General features: G+C 43.0%; 1 protein-coding gene across 1 annotated transcript; it reads left to right on the top strand.

Annotated features, from left to right (window-relative positions):
• Positions 1-953: 953 nt before the first annotated feature.
• On the top strand, positions 954-9,375 carry RFXAP (regulatory factor X associated protein). The gene is made up of 3 exons (XM_063444866.1): positions 954-1,489; positions 4,969-5,076; positions 8,873-9,375. Exons 1-3 carry the CDS (start codon positions 1,034-1,036, stop codon positions 8,978-8,980), a joined length of 672 nt encoding a protein of 223 aa, XP_063300936.1. The 5' UTR covers positions 954-1,033; the 3' UTR covers positions 8,981-9,375.
• Positions 9,376-18,808: the final 9,433 nt, after the last annotated feature.

Genomic DNA, 18,808 nt, shown 5'->3' with positions numbered 1-18,808 from the left:
GGAAATAAGGTTGGTAGGTTCAAGCTCTTTGGTGGCTACGAACCTAGGGGTGTAGGGGTGTCTGGGGTACACCCCTACAGTTAACTTATGGAGCTGGGGCCTCTTTGGTAGGCCGTGTGTTACAAGTTAAATGTTATATTTGGATGTTAATTATTGTTCAGGTGGTAGGGTCATTGTCAGGGGTATTGTGCGGGGGGAGAATAACATGATGTCATTTTGACAATGACCCTAAATATGTTAATTTATTTATATATCTAAGATTTAATAAAGCTGTGGACTTTATACTCCAACAGTATAAACGGTGTCTGTGTCTCATTTAAGTTAAGGTTTAAATTAGCACCTGCCGAATAACGACGGTGCACATGTCATGACAAATTGTATCATTCACCTGTCATTCCATAGAAAAGCGCTATAATCCCAGTTTCTTTTCATTTTACAATTTGCTGCTGTACTTGGGGAACACCTGTGGTAAAGGTTAATTTGCTATGTAACACAGATTTGCCTGCAAATTAGTTTATATTTTGCTTCCCATTGTACTCTATGGGCATTCACCCTTGTCATTCCATAGAAAACAATGAAAATCCCACTTTATCTCAATTTTAAATATTGCCGCTGAACCTGGAGAGTGAGCCTGCAAAATATTTATGTCTAATAGATCTGTCTCTAATTCAAATATTTTGTTTCCATTGTTTTCTATGGGCATTCCTTTCTGCTCTTTTATTGTCTATGGGCATTCCACTGTCTATGGGCATTCCATCCTGTCATTCCTTTTAGTGGGTCCCAAATAAAGACCATTGGTTTCTATACACCAGTAAGAGAGCATGTGAAGAACAACCTCCAGCATGCTCTAAAACACAGCTAGTGGGCGCCGTCTCGCATGTCGGGAACTGTAGTCAGGAACAGTATGCGCAACCCCGAGGATGTCACGTGACGGCCATTTTTTTTTTTTTTTTTTGCGCCGTTGGTGTCGCGCGCGCCTGTCAGCTCGCCGGAAGTAGACAAGCGGGTGCCGCTCGTTGCTAGGCACTGAGAGATGCTGCAGCCGGTGGGCGCTCGGGATGAGGATGACGATGACCCCGCGGCGGATACCGGGAGGCCGGAGTCGGCGGGTCTGTTGCTGCAGGGCGAGAAGGAACCCGGTAGCGAGCCGCAGTACGGCCAGTACCAGGCGGAGGCCGACCCCAATGTCCTCTTTTACACCATCATGGCGGCCGAGCCCGAGGACGAGAACAGCGACCTGCTGGACACCTCGGACCCCCGGGACAGCACGGCCAGCCCGGAGGAACTGGAGGACGACGATAACTCGGGGGACAACGAGAGCGTGGTGACCAAGACCTGCACCTACCAGGGCTGCCAGGAGACCACCAGCCAGGTGGCCAAACAGAGGAAGCCATGGATGTGCAAGAAGCACCGCAACAAGATGTACAAAGACAAATACAAAAACAAGAAGAAGAGCGACCAGGCCATGACCTGCACCAGCAAGATAGAGGTCAGGACACGGGTGGGGGGGGGGCAACACAGGGGTGGGGGGTCACAGAGGGGTGGTAGCACCCCCATCACCTGATATACACAAATGCCATTAGACCAGAGGGTTTGAAACATTGTTTATCAACAGAGAAGCCTGCCTGCTGCCAGGGGAATGTCTATGTGGAAAGAAGAGTTTTGAACCCCACAAAATAGCCCCCATTTTGTCGGGGGAGGGTCACACGAATAGTGCAGTATTTTAGGTCGTCTCTATATGAGCCCCCATATCAGTGTTTGTCAAGTTAATTTAGAATATAACGTCTGTTTTTTTTTTTATCGAGGTTCTGGTCACAAGTTTAATAATGCATGTAATTTATGCATTCTCTTACACAGATAATCTTATATTCTTCAGGAAAGCCTTAATTGAATTGTTCAAAGAGTGAATTGTCCCAGAATCAAAGTAAAGTTAGGGGGAAAAGATATCCAAAAGCTGCTGACTTGCATTTTTTTTTTTACTTTACAATTTTAGCTATTTTGGTCTAACGTTATAGTGCAGTAGAAACCTCTATTCTTAAAGGGACACTCCAGGCACACAGACCACTCCTGCCCATTGGAGTGGTCTGGGTGCCAACTCCCACTACTCTTAACTCTGCAAGTGTAATTATTGCAGTTTTTTTATAAACTGCAATAATTACCTTGCAGGGTTAACTCCACCTCTAGTGGCTGTCTACTAGACAGCCACTAGAGGGAATTGTTGACTCATAGCATGCGCATTAGGTCTCCTCGGCCGGTGGGCAGGATCAGTCTCGCCCACCGGCCGACGGTGTCAGAAGGAGGAGCGGCACGGAGGTGGAAGCAGCGACGAGGGACATCGTCGCTGCCTCTGGTAAGTTACATAAGGGGTTTTCACCCCTTCAGCAACTAGGGATTGGGGGGTGGGAGGGAGAGGGAACCTGAAGTGCCAGGAAAACGGATTGTTTTCCTGGCACTAAAGTTTTCCTTTACCCCCTTAAGGACACATGACATGTGTGACATGTCATGATTCCATTTTATTCCATAAGTTTGGTCCTTAAGGGGTTAAGTTAACCCCTTAGGGACACATGACGGAAATATTCCGTCATGATTCCCTTTTATTTCAGAAGTTGTCATTATTATTATTATTATTATTGCCATTTATATAGCGCCAACAGATTCCGTAGCGCTTAAGGGGTTAACCATGTTGAACATATCGGAGGTAATGCCACTGGCTGTACGCTGTTTGTAGACATGCCCCTACTCGCAGAGCGGCGGGTAAGTGCAGGGCAGAGAATTTAATTTCCTATTTTCTAATGGTATTAGTAAAGTTGTCTGGAACACCAAAACTACTTTTTGTAATTTTGGCCTTTCAGCTTCTTAGTTAATAGCTCCATAATACTTGTGGGATTGTCATGAGGATAACAAAAGGGAGCTATCTACTAAACAGCTCCTCAATTTGTTACCCTTAAAGGATCACTATAGTGTAAGGAAAACAAAGCGGTTTTCCTGACACTATAGTGCCCTAAGGGTGCTCCCACCTCAGGTTCCCCCTCCCGTGGCGCTGAAGGAGTTAAAACCCCTTCAGCAGCTTCCATTAATCCAGCGCCGGGCTCCCTCGGCGCTGGTGACCTCTCCTCCCCCACCGACATCAGCTCCCAAGTGGAGCGAAATGCGCATGCGCGGAAAGTGCCTCGCGCGCATTCAAACAGTCCAAAGGAAAGCATTTCTCAATGCTTTCCTATGGACATTCTGCACGTTGGATGCGAATTTCGCATCCAACTTCGCAGAGGCACCTCGAGCGGCTGTCTGAAACTGCTATGTTTACATCTGAAGGGTTAAAACCTGAGGGACTTGGTACCCAGACCACTTCATTGAGCTGAAGTGGTCTGGGTGACTATAGTGTCCCTTTTATATATGGCAACCCTACAAGAGCACCAATTTAGGAAGTTATCTGCTAAACAGCTGCAAGATGCAGCGTGTCACAGATCGGAATTTTATTCCTCCAAAATGATTTTGTCACTGTATTTGGATGAAACTAAAATTTCGGTGGTGACCTAGTCTAGATGTTTCAGATAAATAGCATTTGTCAAATCCAGGGGTAGTTAGCCTTTAAATACCTACCACCCACTTTTATATCTTTGTTGATGGTAAAATTTCCTTACCGTCCACCAGTGCCGCAGTAACTAATTTTATAGCGCAAGTGCAATTGTTTTTTTGTTTTTAGAAAAGAGGCTTTTTTTCTCTTTCAAATATGCACTTAAATTTCTTTTTTTTTTTCTATTTTCTATTCTACGTGTGTGTGTGTGTGTGTTGCTGTATATGGATGAGGGCCGCAGTATGTGTGTGTGTGTAGGGTGCTGTATATGGATGAGGGCCGCAGTATGTGTGTGTGTGTGTGTAGGGTGCTGTATATGGATGAGGGCCACAGTATGTATGTATGTGTGTGTGTGTATATGAGGATGCCTGTGTTTGTGAGAGGTGCAGTGTGGGGAAGTGGAAGTCTGTGCTGTGTGTGTGTTAGGTCATCAGTGTTTGTGAAGGGTATTGGGGGCTATGCTGTGTGTAGGTGGGTGAGATCTGAAAATCCATCTTAATCGCTCCCCCTCCCTTCTTTTTGCCTTTTACCAGGGAGGGGGGATATAATGCTGCAAGCCCTGGTGGTCCAGTGGTGGCGCATTCACTTGAGCCTGCAGCTCCTCCAGCTCCAGGCTGACTCTCCTGTCCTCCTGTGAGCACAGGACTGTATCGGAGCATTGTCATGGTAATCCGCGTCAACGCTCCTATCAGCCTGCTCGAGGGAGGAACACAGAGCGTCCCTGGTCCTTTCCTCTCTCTACTGGAACTAAGTGCTAGCGGGCCGGTGAGGGAGCTCTTTGATCTCCTCACCAGACCGGGAAGGCTTACATCAAGGCTGGCTCTGAATGGGCCTGGAGGAAAGATGAAAGGATCTCCCCTGCCGGCCTTGGTCCACGTCCATTGAGGCCCACTAGGAATTTTCAGCAGAACCCACAACCACCCACTTGAATCCCAAACCGCCCTCTACCACTGCTCTAATCCATGCCTCTAATTGCTGTCAGACTAGACGGTGCTTCCTCATTTAACACTTGGCGTGTGCAAAAATTCTTATTGGCGGTTTGTCAGAATCAAATTCCTTTTAATCCAAACCCGAACAGTTCGACCTGTCCGTGATTTACCTGACGACTTCACAGATAAATTCGTTTGTTAGAGTGTGGATTAAAAGGAGATGGATTCACACAAACACATTTTTGCACAAGTCTATTGATAACAGCGTGATGATGCCCTGCGGTCCTAGTGGTTTTCATAGAATGCCATTATATTTGTGGATCCTGGCGATTGCCCTGCATCCAACTTAGGGCCCCAGTGCCTCACTATAAATATAGGAAAAATGGTTGGCTTATTTGCTTATGTGCTGGCAATGTTGTATTTAATGTGCAAATATTTATTATGAATCTTTACTGCTTTGTCCAGGATAATGCAGAGTGCACTATCTCTCTTACCAAACAAAGAACTGGTTCTGTTGGGGATCGTCCTCCACGGCCCTCTTTACTAGAGCAAGTCTTAAACCAAAAGAGACTGGTAAGCTTTCTACTTTATGAAATCCAATATAAATGTGTTGAAGCAAATAACGTAATCTTTTATGCAGGGTTGAAACTCTTTTATATTTCAAATGTTGGTGTTTGTATTATATACTTTCCCTTTCAACATAAACTACCTTCTTCAATCACACCAGACTGCTGCTGATTACCAGTCTGGTGTTTAATTACCTTGTCATGTGACTTTTTATGATGTAACATCGTTACTCACGGATGCTTCTTGTGTCTGGAGGATATATGATTTGTGAAATAGCCTGGCTATTTTTTTTAAAACCATTAGCTGAGCTACCAAACTTCAATAAAAAAACTTCATAGCAGAACTTAAAGGGACACTCCAGGCACCCAGACCACTTCTGCCCATTGGAGTGGTCTGGATGCCAACTCCCACTACTCCTAACCCTGCAACTGTAATTATTGCAGTTTTTTATAAACTGCAATAATTACCTTGCAGGGTTAACTCCACCTCTAGTGGCTGTCTAGTAGACAGTCACTAGAGGTCAATTCCTCCTTCATAGCACAGGAAACCTGTGCTAGAGCGTCGCTGGACGTCCTCACGCTGTGTGAGGACCTCCAGCGTCGCTCATTTTCCCATAGGAAAGCATTTAAATTATTTTTCAATGCTTTCCTATGGGGAGCGCTAATGCGCATGCGCGGCATTGCCGTGCATGCGCGGCATTGCCGTGCATGCACGGCATTGCTGCGCATGCGCATTAGGTCTCCTCGGCCGGTGGGCGGGATCAGTCTCGCCCACCGGCCGACGCAATACAGAGGAGGAGCAGCGCGGAGGAGGAGACAGCGGCGAGGGACATCGCCCCTGCCTCAGGTAAGTGACTGAAGGGGTTTTCACCCCTTCAGTAACTGGGGATTGGGGGGTGGGAGGGAGAGGGACCCTCCAGTGCCAGGAAAACGGATCGTTTTCCTGGCACTGGAGTTTCCCTTTAAAAAAATAGGCCACCTCCAGTCATCATGTGTTCATCTTCAACAGAAGCTTGAATGCGAGATTTGGTGCTTTAAAGCTGGCTAAAGTCTGTTATGGGATGTTTGCACGTGTTTTACAAGCTTATTTTATAAAAGTGCAGATTTCAAGAGAAATTTAACACGTGCATATAAACCATTGATCATGATATGGGTACTATAATGTTCACATAAGGTAAAAATAAATCACTATTTGTGGTGCCCAGGTAGCTGACCGGTTATTGCAGAGATCCCATGTTACTGTGTTCCAGTACAGATACAACTGTAGAGATGTGCTATACTTGCAGTTATAAGTTTATCCATTTACTCTCTTAACAGGAGGAAACATATACTTCCTCTTGCCTCTGCAAGTGTTTTGGGGGCACACACTGTAACAAACACACAGAAACACAAATATGCCTATTTATGGTTTTGTCAAATGATAGAGATTAATTTCACTAATCTAGAGGAACAGGTATTTCTTGAAGCTAGTGTAGTAATCTTGTGCATAATGCTTTTCTCCAACTGGAAGCAATATCACTCTGTTAAAATCACAAACTAGTGTTTTCACCCTATAGCTTTAAAGGACCACTCTAGTGCCAGGAAAACATACTCGTTTTCCTGGCACTAGAGTACCCTGAGGGTGCCCCCACCCTCAGGGACCCCCTCCCGCCGGGCTCTGGAGAGAGGAAGGGGTTAAACTTACCTCTTTTTCCAGCGCCGGGCGGGGAGCTTTCCTCCTCCTCTCCATCTTGATCGCGACGTCATCGGCTGAATGCGCATGCGCGGCAGGAGCCGCGCTCGCATTCAGCCGGTCGCATAGGAAAGCATTTACAATGCTTTCCTATGGACGCTTGCGTGCTCTCACTGTGATTTTCACAGTGAGAAGCACGCAAGCGCCTCTAGCGGCTGTCAATGAGACAGCCACTAGAGGATTTGGAGGCTGGCTTAACCCTCATTATAAACATAGCAGTTTCTCTGAAACTGCTATGTTTATAAAAAAAGGGTTAATCCTAGAGGGACCTGGCACCCAGACCACTTCATTAAGCTGAAGTCGTCTGGGTGCCTAGAGTGGTCCTTTAAAGGATCACTATAGTGTCAGGAAAACAAACTCATTTTCCTGACACTATATAACCCTTAGGACCCCACCACCCTCAGGGCCCTTGGCACTGAAGGGGTTAAAACCCTTTCAGTTACTTACTGTAATCCGGCGCTGGTGACCTCTCCCCCCCTGCCGACGTCAGCTCCCGAGCGTTCGCATGCAAACAGTCCATAGGAAAGCATTTTTCAATGCTTTCCTATTGGCGTTCTGCACACTGGATGCGACTTTCGCATCCAGTGTCACAGAAGCGCCTCTAGCGGCTGTCAGAAAGACAGCCACTAGAGGCTGGATTAACCTAGCAATGTAAACATAGCAGTTTCTCTGAAACTATGTTTACATCTGAAGGGTTAATACCTGGGGGACCTGGCACAAAGACCACTTAATTGAGCTGAAGTGGTCTGGGTGACTATAGTGTGTCTTTACATTTACAAACATTTCAGCTTTAGGGATAATTGTGGAACAAAACATTACACACTACGAGAAATATAATACAAATATTAAAAATATTAATTATGAATATGGTGGTATTTATAGGGCCCCATCCACAATTTTATTTAAAGAGATACCCACTATTTTTATCTCTGATCCTAAATTCTTGTAGTTTTTACCTAATATCATAGTTCAATACAATATAGCATACAATAACTATATTACTTTTAAAAATATAATTTGTTGTGAAAAAAATCTATTTGATAATAATATAACCAATAGCAATATACAACGCAAAGAAAACTGCTGTCAGAATATAATTTCTACAGTAGACAATGAAATCTAACAATTTCATGTTAATAGCTCCCGACTGGTTCCTCTCTTGCAACTGTCATTAGTCTAATACTATCCTTACTTTTTGTGTCACTTTATCCCACTCCCACTAGCATGTAAGCTCATTGAGCAGGGCCCTCAACCCCTCTGTTCCTGTGTGTCCAACTTGTCTGGTTACGACTACATGTCTGTTCGCACCCACTGTAAAGCGCTGCAGAATTTGTTGACGCTATATAAATAATAACATATCAATAATAATTTCAACATAACATACATTTGCGTTTAATATTCTGCACCATAATATGACAGGGTATTACATAACAATATCTCCTGCAATAAAGAAACATAGACCATCTCTAATAATAACCAACTATTTCCACAAATGGTTGCAAACCAAATTAATTTTTTTTCATTTCTCTCAGTAACTAAACATTCTCAGTTTGGAATTGCAAATTGACAATATGCAAAGCATTAAAAAAAAAAATAGTAGCAAAAATAACTATATCTTGCTTTATTGGTATGCAATAATATTCTGTATAACAAAAAAAAAAATCAAGAGGTATTCACACAAAAAAAAAAATACTAGGAACATTTTAAGTAACCTCTGTATCTGCACCAAGCATATTCTATTGGTATTGATGAGATATTATATTTTGATTAATATCTTAATATGTCTGACAGAGCAAAGCCAGGCAAAGACAAACAACACCATTTTTTTGCACAGGTCAATCTGATTAGCAGAGCTAATGGAATTGTCAAAATTAAAGTCTAATTGTAACATGATTTATTTTAGCAAGGAGAAACTATTAACCCTCTTGCTAGTGGAGAGTGGAAAATGACATGTTCAATGGTCCATATACCATGTTGCCATATAGACTGATGGAAAATATATTTACATTTAGACAATTTGCGTTGGACTTTTTTTCACAACACTAATTTTCTATGTTTTTCTTCCTCCAAGTCTCTGTTACGAAGCCCTGAAGTTGTCCAGTTTCTTCAGACTCAGCAGCAACTCCTCAGTCGTCAAGCTTTGGAACAGAGACAGTCATTTCAAGGAGCTTCTCCCTGATTGGTTTTACCTTAATGATACACTGAACTGACTACAATATACATCAGCATGGCGTAATGTAGATCTTCAGCTGTTTCAGAACTATAACCTTCATGTTGCTTCCCAAATTATAATTCTGGCAAATCATAATTTGAGTTGAACTTCTGCAACTGGGGATATATACTGCCTGATCTACATGGAGAAAGTATATTGTTTATTGCTTTTATTTTCCTTTACATGAGCTCCCTAACTAGACTGGATACTATTTTGCTCTGATTAGTAGGTTTTGTGAGCCTTTAATTTGTTATTGAGCGGAGTCAGCACATAATACCAATGAACAAGGCAGTCTTTTTTTGCCATCAGAGCCTTTTGCACTCTGATTGTCAGATGTGTAGGCTCAGCTCATTTTATAAGATTCTTTTTTTTTTTTTTTTTTTTTATATATATACAAGGGGTTAAATGATTTTTAAACATAATTTTAGTGGGGATAACAAATTGATATGAGCAGTGCATGTTTCATTATACAATGGCACATATTAACATTAGATTGATAATAATTTATTGTAGTAGTAATTTACTGGTGTAAAGGATTACTGTCGTTTGCTGAAAGGGAATCCATATTTTTTTTTTTTAACATGTTTTTACCTTTAGACATTTGGAATTGTCATTATTGCACATATAACTGCCACATTTTTTTTAGAAATCTGCCAACATAAAAATTTTTGCATTTAGGAAGTCATTTTATCTGTGCCTCACTGTTTAAAGGCCTCTCACATTTGCTTTCATGGTAATAGCTCATGAGTGGTTGTCTTTTAAAAAGATTTGCTTCTACATGGAATGTTTTTAAAACATTTTACCTTGGTTTTTGTATTGTGTTTAGCTTGTATTCTATACCATGAAAAGAGTTTTGAGAAGTCAGTAAGTAATGTGCTTTAAGTCAGGTAAAAAATCTCTACAGCAGTTCTCGAGGGTCTTATTATATGTACTCTGCATTATGATACACGGTGCCCCTTATTTCCTTGCATTTTGTTTCTATATTATGTCCACTCTCAGTAATGTCACAGAGTGACTCTACATGTAGGCCTGGCCTTAGAGGTGTGGGACCGGTGGTATTACAATGATAAAAAATAAAAGCAAGGGGTGTGATGATGTAATCAAGCACCTACAAGAGGTGCAAGGAAAGAAATACTAAAATAAACCAAACAAATGACAGTGCTACTTTAAGTTGTGGGTTTGGTGCTTAGAGAGTGTTTCTTTAATATCCCATAAGCTACTGCCATGTTGCATTTGACCTTCTCTTTCCTGACTGGTTATAAAACCTTTTTATTTATATAAAACATTTATAAATCTTTGTTCATTAAAGAGTACGCTATGGAGAGAATGTTGGCCAAAAATAGCAAAAAAATTGAAATTTTACAATTTAGATGATTTCATCTGGATTTTGCGAACTAGTGACAACTCACCACAGCACTGCGTTTAAACCCCTTTCCAACTGATGTTATTTATGGAGACATCCGTAAACTGAGAGTGTGCCCCAAGACCTATTTGAGATATAGTAAAATTTAATATCAAAAAATTTATTTTCTCCTTACGCTGAAGGCATGTTACCCAACATTTTAATGTGGAGAAAATCAAGTATATACATATACAAATCATGAAATCAAATGCTAATGTGACACATTGTACACTTTGTATTGTCCATGAATCTTTTCAGAATCCGGTTAAACTTCCATTCTTATTAAATTAAATGGTGACTTTATATATTGTTTTGTTTTTAAATCAAATGTTATTTATTGCTAATTCTGTCTGTGTCAGACTTGTACATAGGTATTGACTGTATTTGTGGGGGAGGGGGGGTTGTGTCATTGTTATGTAAATACAATTGTGTAGCGTGAATAAACCATGTTTTATGCACATTTACATTCATACAAATTGTTAACTGACTTTTCTTTAAGCTAAAATGTTTTGTGTTTTTTCTAAATTTACTATTAAAAAGTTTCATTTTAAATGACCCTATTTATTGATCAGTTAAAACATTAGAACCACTTACTGAGTGTCATGTAGGTCCTCCTTGTGCTGCCAAAACAACTCTGATGCATTGAGGCATGTATTCCAGAAGACCATGTAAAGTATCCAGTTGCATTTGGCACGAATACATATGCAGCAGGTGCTGTAAGTCCTGCAAGTTACGAGATGGGGGCCTCCGTGGATCGCATTTGTTGTTCCAGGACATTCCACAGATGCTCATTTAGTTTGAGATGTGGGGAATTTGGAGGCCAAGGTAACACCTTGAACTCTTTGCCATGTTCCTCAAACCATTCTTGAACATTTTTTGCAGTGTGTGCATTATCCTGCTAAAAGAGGCCCCTGCCATCAGAGAATATCATTGCTATGAAAGGGGATATGTGGTCTGTCACAATCTCTAGGTAGGTGATACGTGTCAAAGTAACATCCACATTAATGCCAGGACTCAAGGCTTTCCAGCAGGACATTGCCCAGAGCATACTACTGCCTACCCTGAACACCCCAAAAAACTTGCCATTTTGGAAATGCTCTGACCCAGTCGTCTAGCCATCATTATTTGGTAATTGTCAGTAAATCAGAGCTTTTGGCTTTCACATTTTTCCTACTTCCAACACATGAATTTCAAGAACTGACTGTTCACTGCCTAATATATTCCACCCCTTGAGTGGTGCCATTGTAACAATATAATCAATGTTATTCTGTTCATTGTTGCTGGTTTTAGTTTTATGTTTGATCAGTGTAAATAGATGTACAATTGAGTATTTTGTAAGCATTACTGCTTGTGCTCAGTATTAAAAGAACACAAACTTGTATTCCTGTCCCCAGGGCTTGACAAATTTGTTTGGAATCTAGGAGCCAGGTAAAAAAGTTAGGAGCCAGTTTTTTATTTATTTAAACTACAACGAGAAATATGCAAGTCTTAAAGCGGCACTGTCATGCCGAACTTACCTTTCCTCAATCTCTTCCTCTTCTTCCCCTCTCTCAGGATCTGTTCTCCGTTTCTTCCTGTCTGCTATAGTTTTGTTTGAAATCATAAGACAAAGTAGGGACTCTTTGCTTTATGGAGGTTTCCTCCGCTTGACCAGCTCTGACCAGCGGAGGAGCAAAGTGTGCTTCATTTCTGCTGGTCAGAGCAATTTTCCCATAATTCTTACCTTTCTTCCCTGTTCCCACGATGCTTCCTGTCATTTTAACGAATTGTGTTCTAACTGAATGAGAACAATATGTTCGTTTGCTTTAGAACGCAATTCGGCACTTTGTTCGTGTCGGAATTTCATTAGAATGAATGAAACTCCGATCCTATTCGTGCTGTGGCTGCATCTTGCAGCCGCTTAGTAGATAACTCCCTAATTCCCACGGTATTAGGGAGCTATCTACTGAAAGACCTAAATTGGTCTTTCAGCCACATTTACTAATACTAGGTAAACATTACTTAGTATTAGTAAATTCAGCCCCTACTCGCTATACCGCGAGTAGGGGCATGTCTAGTAAACAGTGAGCAGCCTGCTCACTGTAAAAAAAAAAAAAACAACAAAAAAACTATTGGCCCCCACCCCTAAATGACGGGTGGGGGCCCTAAAGTAAAATAAGGGGGGAGACCTATTGTCCCCCACCCCTGAAAGGTGGGTGGGGGCCATAAAGATAATGAGGGGGGGGAGCTACTGTCCTCCTCCCAGCCCCCACCCCTGTGCGATGGGTGGGGGCCATAAATTACAATGGGGGGGACCTACTGTCCTCCCAGCCCCCACCCCTGGGCGGCGGGTGGGGGCCATAATGATAATGAGGGGGGGACCTACTGTCCTGCGGCCCCCACCCCTGGGCGGCGGGTGGCGGGGTCATAATGATAAAGAGGGGGGACCTACTGCCCTCTCCGGCTCCCACCCCTGGGCGGCGGGTGAGGGCCATAATCATAATGAGATATTAAAAATAATATCAGGAAGTATTACTTTACTGAGAGGGTAGTGGATGCATGGAATAGCCTTCCAGCTGAAGTGGTAGAGGTTAACACAGTAAAGGAATTTAAGCATGCGTGGGATAGGCATAAGGCTATCCTAACTATAAGGTAAGGCCAGAGACTATTTAGAAAATTGGGCAGATTAGATGGGCCGAATGTGGTTCTTATCTGCCGTCACATTCTATGTTTCTATGTTTATCTCCGGCCCCCACCCCTGGGTGGCGGGTGGGGGCCATAATGATAATGAGGGCGGGGGGACCTACTGTCCTCCCCCCCCCCAGCCCCCACCCCTGGGCAGTGGGTGGGGGCCCTAAGTCAAATTCCCCCCCCCATCAAAGGTGACTAGGGGTCCCCAAGCCCCTAGTCACCCACCCAAATAAAAAGGCCCCTACCTACCCCCTCACCCTAAAAAATAGTGAGGCGGGAATAAAATTACTCTGTGCTCTGTGTCATTTTACACAGCGTGGGAAAGTTCTTTGGAATTTTACCACACTGTGTAAAATGACACAGAGCACTGTGATTGGATGGATTTCAAGCCATCCATTCACAGTGCTCTGTGTCATTTTACACAGCGTGGGAAAGTTCTTTGGAATTTCCCCACGCTGTGTAAAATGACAAAGAGCACTCTGATTGGCTTAAACCCACCAATCAGAGTGTTCTTAGCCTAATTGCAGGGCGGGGCGAGGCTTTATAAGCCTTCCCCCAACCTGCGGAGCTCAGTCTGCGCAGGGCCCTCCATTGGTGAAGATGGATTATTTTTTTGCGCTTGGGTTTTTTCTTTTTCGGCAGTTTTTTTTTTTTTGCGCTCTGGTTTTTTATTTTATTTTAAGTTTGACGGGTATAATGGATTTTTATTTGGCATTTTTGGGGCTGAAAAATTAAGATTTTAGAAAAAAGAAGACGTTGAATGGTAAGTTTAATTTTACTTTACAGGGTAGTAATTTTATTCCCCACTCACTATTTATTAGGGTGAGTGGGGTAGGTAGGGGCCTTTTTATTTGGGTGGGGGGGTGGGTGACTAGGGGCTTGGGGGGCTAGTCACCTTTGATGGGGGGGGAATTTTACTTGGGGCCCCCACCTGCCGCCAAGGGATGGGGGCAGGGGGGAGGACAGTAGGTGTCTCCCCTTATTATCATCATGGCCCCCACCCGCCGCCCAGGGGTGGGGGCCGGAGAGGGGGAGGACAGTAGGTTCCCTCCCACCCCCATTATCTTTATGGCCCCCACCCGCCGCCCGGGGGGGGGGAACAGTAGGTCGTCCCCCCCTCATTATCATTATGGCCCCCACCCGCCGCACAAGGGTAGGGGCCTGGGGGGAAGACAGTAGGTCAACCCCCTCATTATCTTTATGGCCCCCACCCGCCGCTCGTGGGGGGGGAGGACAGTAGGTCCCCCTCTTCATTATCATTATGGCCTCCACCCGCCGCCCAGGGGGGGGAAGAAGAGTAGGTCCCCCCCCTCATTATCATTATGGCCCCCACCCGCCGCACAGGGGTGGGGGCCTGGGGGGGAGGACAGTAGGTCCCCGTCCCCCCCATTGTAATTTATGGTCCCCACCCGCCGATCAGGGGTGGGGGCCGGGGGGAGGACAATAGGTTCGCCCCCCCTTATTGTTATTTAGGGCACCCACCCGTCGCGCAGGGGTGGGGGCCGAATAGTAGGGTTTTTTTTACAGTCTGTTTAGTAGACATGCCCCTACTCGCGGTATAGCGAGTAGGGGCATTCAGGAGATTTTAATCTCCCTTGTGCTATTATGGGGGTCATATTGACCCCCATAGAGTGAGGGGGGACCTAGGGGGTTTAGGAAGTGTCGGGGAGCACTGCTCCCTGCCGCTTCTGTCATTACATATTACAGGGAGAGAGCTGCAAGCCGGAAGCTCCCTCCTTGTAATAAACTGAACGAACAAACTCACACTGATACTTAGTGTGAGTTTGTTCGTCTGATTTTTCTATTCATTCATTCGTCTGTCTGACGAATGAATGAATAGATGAAATTCCCGTTCGCATGTCCAAGTGTTTCACTGGGCATGTGCGGGAATCTCACAGTCTGTCTAGTGTGGGCAGATGACGTGTCCCACAGGGACTTCACCTACCCACACAAAGATGGCGGCGCCCTGAATAAAGATCAGGGCAGAAAATAAAGATTAATAAATAGGTAATATGGGGGGCTTAGGGGCATTTGGGGTTAACTAGGAGGTCAATTGGATGTAGTGGAGGCGGGAGGGGGGTTAAAAAAAAAAAACGGGATTCGGCATTACAGTGCCGCTTTAAAGGGACACAAAAGTCACCAGAACTACTAGTGATGTAGTTGATCTGGTGCCTATAGCCTTTTCAATTTAAATGCTGCATTTTCAGAGAAAAGGCAGTATTTACATTGCTGCCTCGCAAGACGTCTAGTGACAGTCACTCAGACGGCCAATAGAGGGTCCTGTGTCAGTACTGCACAGTGTGCAGCACCTATGTTTAGCGTCTTCATGGAGGCGCTGAATGTTACCCATAGAAATCATGCGCAATATTATCCCAATGCTTTCCTATGGAAAAGTATTGGCTTAGATGAGACCATTAAGATTAATGATCTTGGCTATAGAGGTGGGACAAGCCATGGCGAAACCGACACAGCGTGGAGAAAAACGTGCAGTTCGTTTCATTCCAAATTTAAATTCCGACAAAATTCTGACTCTTTCGAAGTGCCGATTTTCGGAATTACCGAACAGAAGTGTCTAAACCCTACCCCTACTAGGGGCAATTGCCGAATATTCGAATTTCGGAAGTGCAGAACCAAATTTGTTGCACATTCACATCCCTAGAAAAAAGTGAGTAAAAACACCTCTCGTGTGATCAGAGGGGTAGATACCTGAACAGACACACACTTATATTTTTAATTGGAATCCACCCAGCCTCCCTACCTCTGGGAGTGCTATGTGGGTCTTTCCCTGAGTCCATTGGGGCTGCTCTCTTTTTGCTCGCGACGAAGCAGTTATCCACCTGCAGCTCCTCTCTGCTCCCTGTAGTGATGCCAGGGTCAGAATGACTTGATATTCCGGCTCAGGCATCATTATACAGCACGAGAGAGCAGAGAGGAGCTGCAGCATATTTGAAGTTAGGACCAATATACAATTAAGGCCAAGGTGAAGGTAGATAAAATTGCACGTCAGTGGTGGTAGTTCTGTCAGTCCATTGGAGCAATTGGTGTATTTCCCCTAAAATCGAGATGCAATCTAACATTGTCAGTGGAGAGGGAAAGGGGGCTCAGTGAGAATGAGGGCTAAATAAGATAGCAGGGAGTTAGATATAGCATCGAGATTCAAACTTCCCAATGCATCAGACATGACAGGATGGGGTGGATATTTGTTTAAGTGCAATAATAGTCCACATTAGGCAACACAGAGTAAAGGGGAAGCAAGATTGTTTTTTGGTTTCTTTTTTGTGATATAAAATAGCATAATTAGCTATTTTACACTATTTCTCTCCAAATCTCGAGAAATCTGAAGTTGCCTTTTGGCAACATTTAGAGAATCAATCCAAAACCATCTATAATGAAGAGACACAACATATATAGAGACAATGACAACAACAAACTGACGTAGCTTACCTTGCAGTAAATTACATTGCTTTAAGATGTACAATCTTTGAGCTAAGACGAGTTTATCATTAATACAAACAACTAAACAAATATAAAATAGCCTAAACCTAGGTCGAAGCAATGCCCGAAGATATTGGCTCTATGAATTCTAAAATCCCCAGAGAAAACGTTGAATGTATAATAAATATTGCTTAGGGCACACTGGCATGGTATATAATGAAGCAGTGACTAAATCCTTTTTACACAATAATTCTAAAAATTAATCCGAGCCTAGAGGAAAATATACTGCACAAAGAAACAAATCATCAACGAACAGTTACAAACCTACAGCAAAAGGACATGCCATGTAAGGACAATGCTGAGAATGAATAGACATTGCCAACTATAAAATAAAGCCTACTATGTACATTTACCGTGTGAAATCGATAAATAATGAAATAATATCTGAAGGAAATGAACATAATAAAAGAAAATTGTCAAACTATTTAGTGAACAAAGCCTAGAAAAGGCTTAATGCAGAAAAGACTAAGCCTAAAAATGTGACAATGCATATAATGTATTGACTACATGACACATATTAAATGATTTAATAAAGCAACATCTGGCACATTGAAATAACATATACAAATACGAGACAGATGGCAAACTCAGTCCCAAACTAGTTAAAACTACAGTCTGGCTATGCCTCAAATCACTTACACTACCCTTGAGTTTAGAGCCCAGCACTGTTTGGGGGTTTCACTGACCTAAACATTTAAATGCACCCTTGATAACACCGATGTACAAGATAATATGTCTAGACATTGCTTGTAAACCTACTTTGTTTTCTCTGACATGTAATGCTCGCATAAGTACCTTTCTCGGGGGTGGGGAGAGAGAGAGAGAGAGACAGAACACTCATATACCACCAATATTGGCCAATGTCATAACAATGTATGCTTTATCTATGTTTTGCTTTTCCTTTCTGTAAAGTAAATAACACTGTCTCAATAAAAGAAATAATTCAAAATAAATAACATATAATAAGATACACCAGCTTAAACTTAACTAAAATGAACAGAGCAACAATGCCTACAGTGAACGGATATTGCGAATGAGAAAAATGCTAAAAGTGATTTGAGCAGTGACTAAGGAACACACCTAGGGCAAACTGGAATGATGTATAATAAGCCAAAACCTATACATATCTAAATTGTAAGATCATACATCTATAGTACACTGAAATGGTATATAACAAGCCCACTCCTAAAGTGAAGTAAAATAGTGTCTAAGCAGCCAATGTATAGAATGATCTGGCACTGTCAGTCCAAATGACACCAAGAGTGAAAGTACATTGTGTAGAATGCAACAAGGCCTAGACTGAGTAGAGACAAAGACCACACCATTCAGTTACCGGACTCTTACCCACCGTTTTGGTTTTCTGATTGACTTACCTATTTATCGTGGATCACCGCTGTAACAGTTGGGCTCTGCCTAGACAGTATATAGTTTACTCAATGTAATGTGAATATGCATATATATATTTCCAATGGATGTTCAGAACACAAATGACAGTATGGTGCAAGAGGTATGATAATTCCCAGGGGCTTAAATGTAAATTAACAATAACAATATTACATCTAGGAATAGACCTCCATATAGGACTGGAATTATAAAACCAGCAGATGGCACTGAAATAAGCATGACAAAAATTCAGTGATGTCCCTTGAGATGAAACTGTCCCCCAACAGAGCACCAGAGATGCCAGACTTCAGTACTATAACCAGACCCTCACCCAGGGACCCAGCCTCCCTTCCTTGCATCTTGACATCACACATTATGGAGATGCTTTTGACCTGCAGAGTGACGTGCAAGGAACATGATTACAGACAGCGTGCCTGAGGAGACAGTTGCTGAGGAATTCACACTACAAGGTATAGCAATGATGACAAATATTTTTATTTTACTTATTCAGAGTAGGCAGGTTTATTCAGAATAAGTACAACATTAGACTGAAAAAATAGGGCAAATTGCTGGTATGAGAATTCAGGGGGGTCAATGATTTGGGAGAAGTAGCTGGTGGCAATGATTTTGGATGGATGTGGCCGGGGCATTGAATTGGGGGGATGCAGATAAGTACTGTGGTTTGGGGATGATGGCTGTGGACCGGTGACTTAAGTGAAGTGGATGTAGCAATGCTTTTTTTGCTACATCCACTTCAATCCTGGGGGCATTGAATTAGGGGGATTGGCTGTGGGTATTGAGTAAGAATAGGAATTGCATGGATAACAGTAGTGGCTATGTAGAGG

This window comes from Pelobates fuscus, chromosome 1 (genome assembly GCF_036172605.1).
Source record: "Pelobates fuscus isolate aPelFus1 chromosome 1, aPelFus1.pri, whole genome shotgun sequence".
NCBI lineage: Eukaryota > Metazoa > Chordata > Amphibia > Anura > Pelobatidae > Pelobates > Pelobates fuscus.
The sequence above is the reverse complement of the archived record's forward strand: the minus strand, read 5'-3'. Positions and strand labels throughout refer to the sequence as shown.

Coding starts and splice junctions, on each gene's coding strand:
- RFXAP (XM_063444866.1), top strand. CDS start 1,034: ATGCTGCAGCCGGTGGGCGCTCGGGATGAGGATGACGATGACCCCGCG. Junction 1,490..4,968: donor CCTGCACCAGCAAGATAGAG/GTCAGGACACGG, acceptor TGCTTTGTCCAG/GATAATGCAGAGTGCACTAT. Junction 5,077..8,872: donor TCTTAAACCAAAAGAGACTG/GTAAGCTTTCTA, acceptor TCTTCCTCCAAG/TCTCTGTTACGAAGCCCTGA.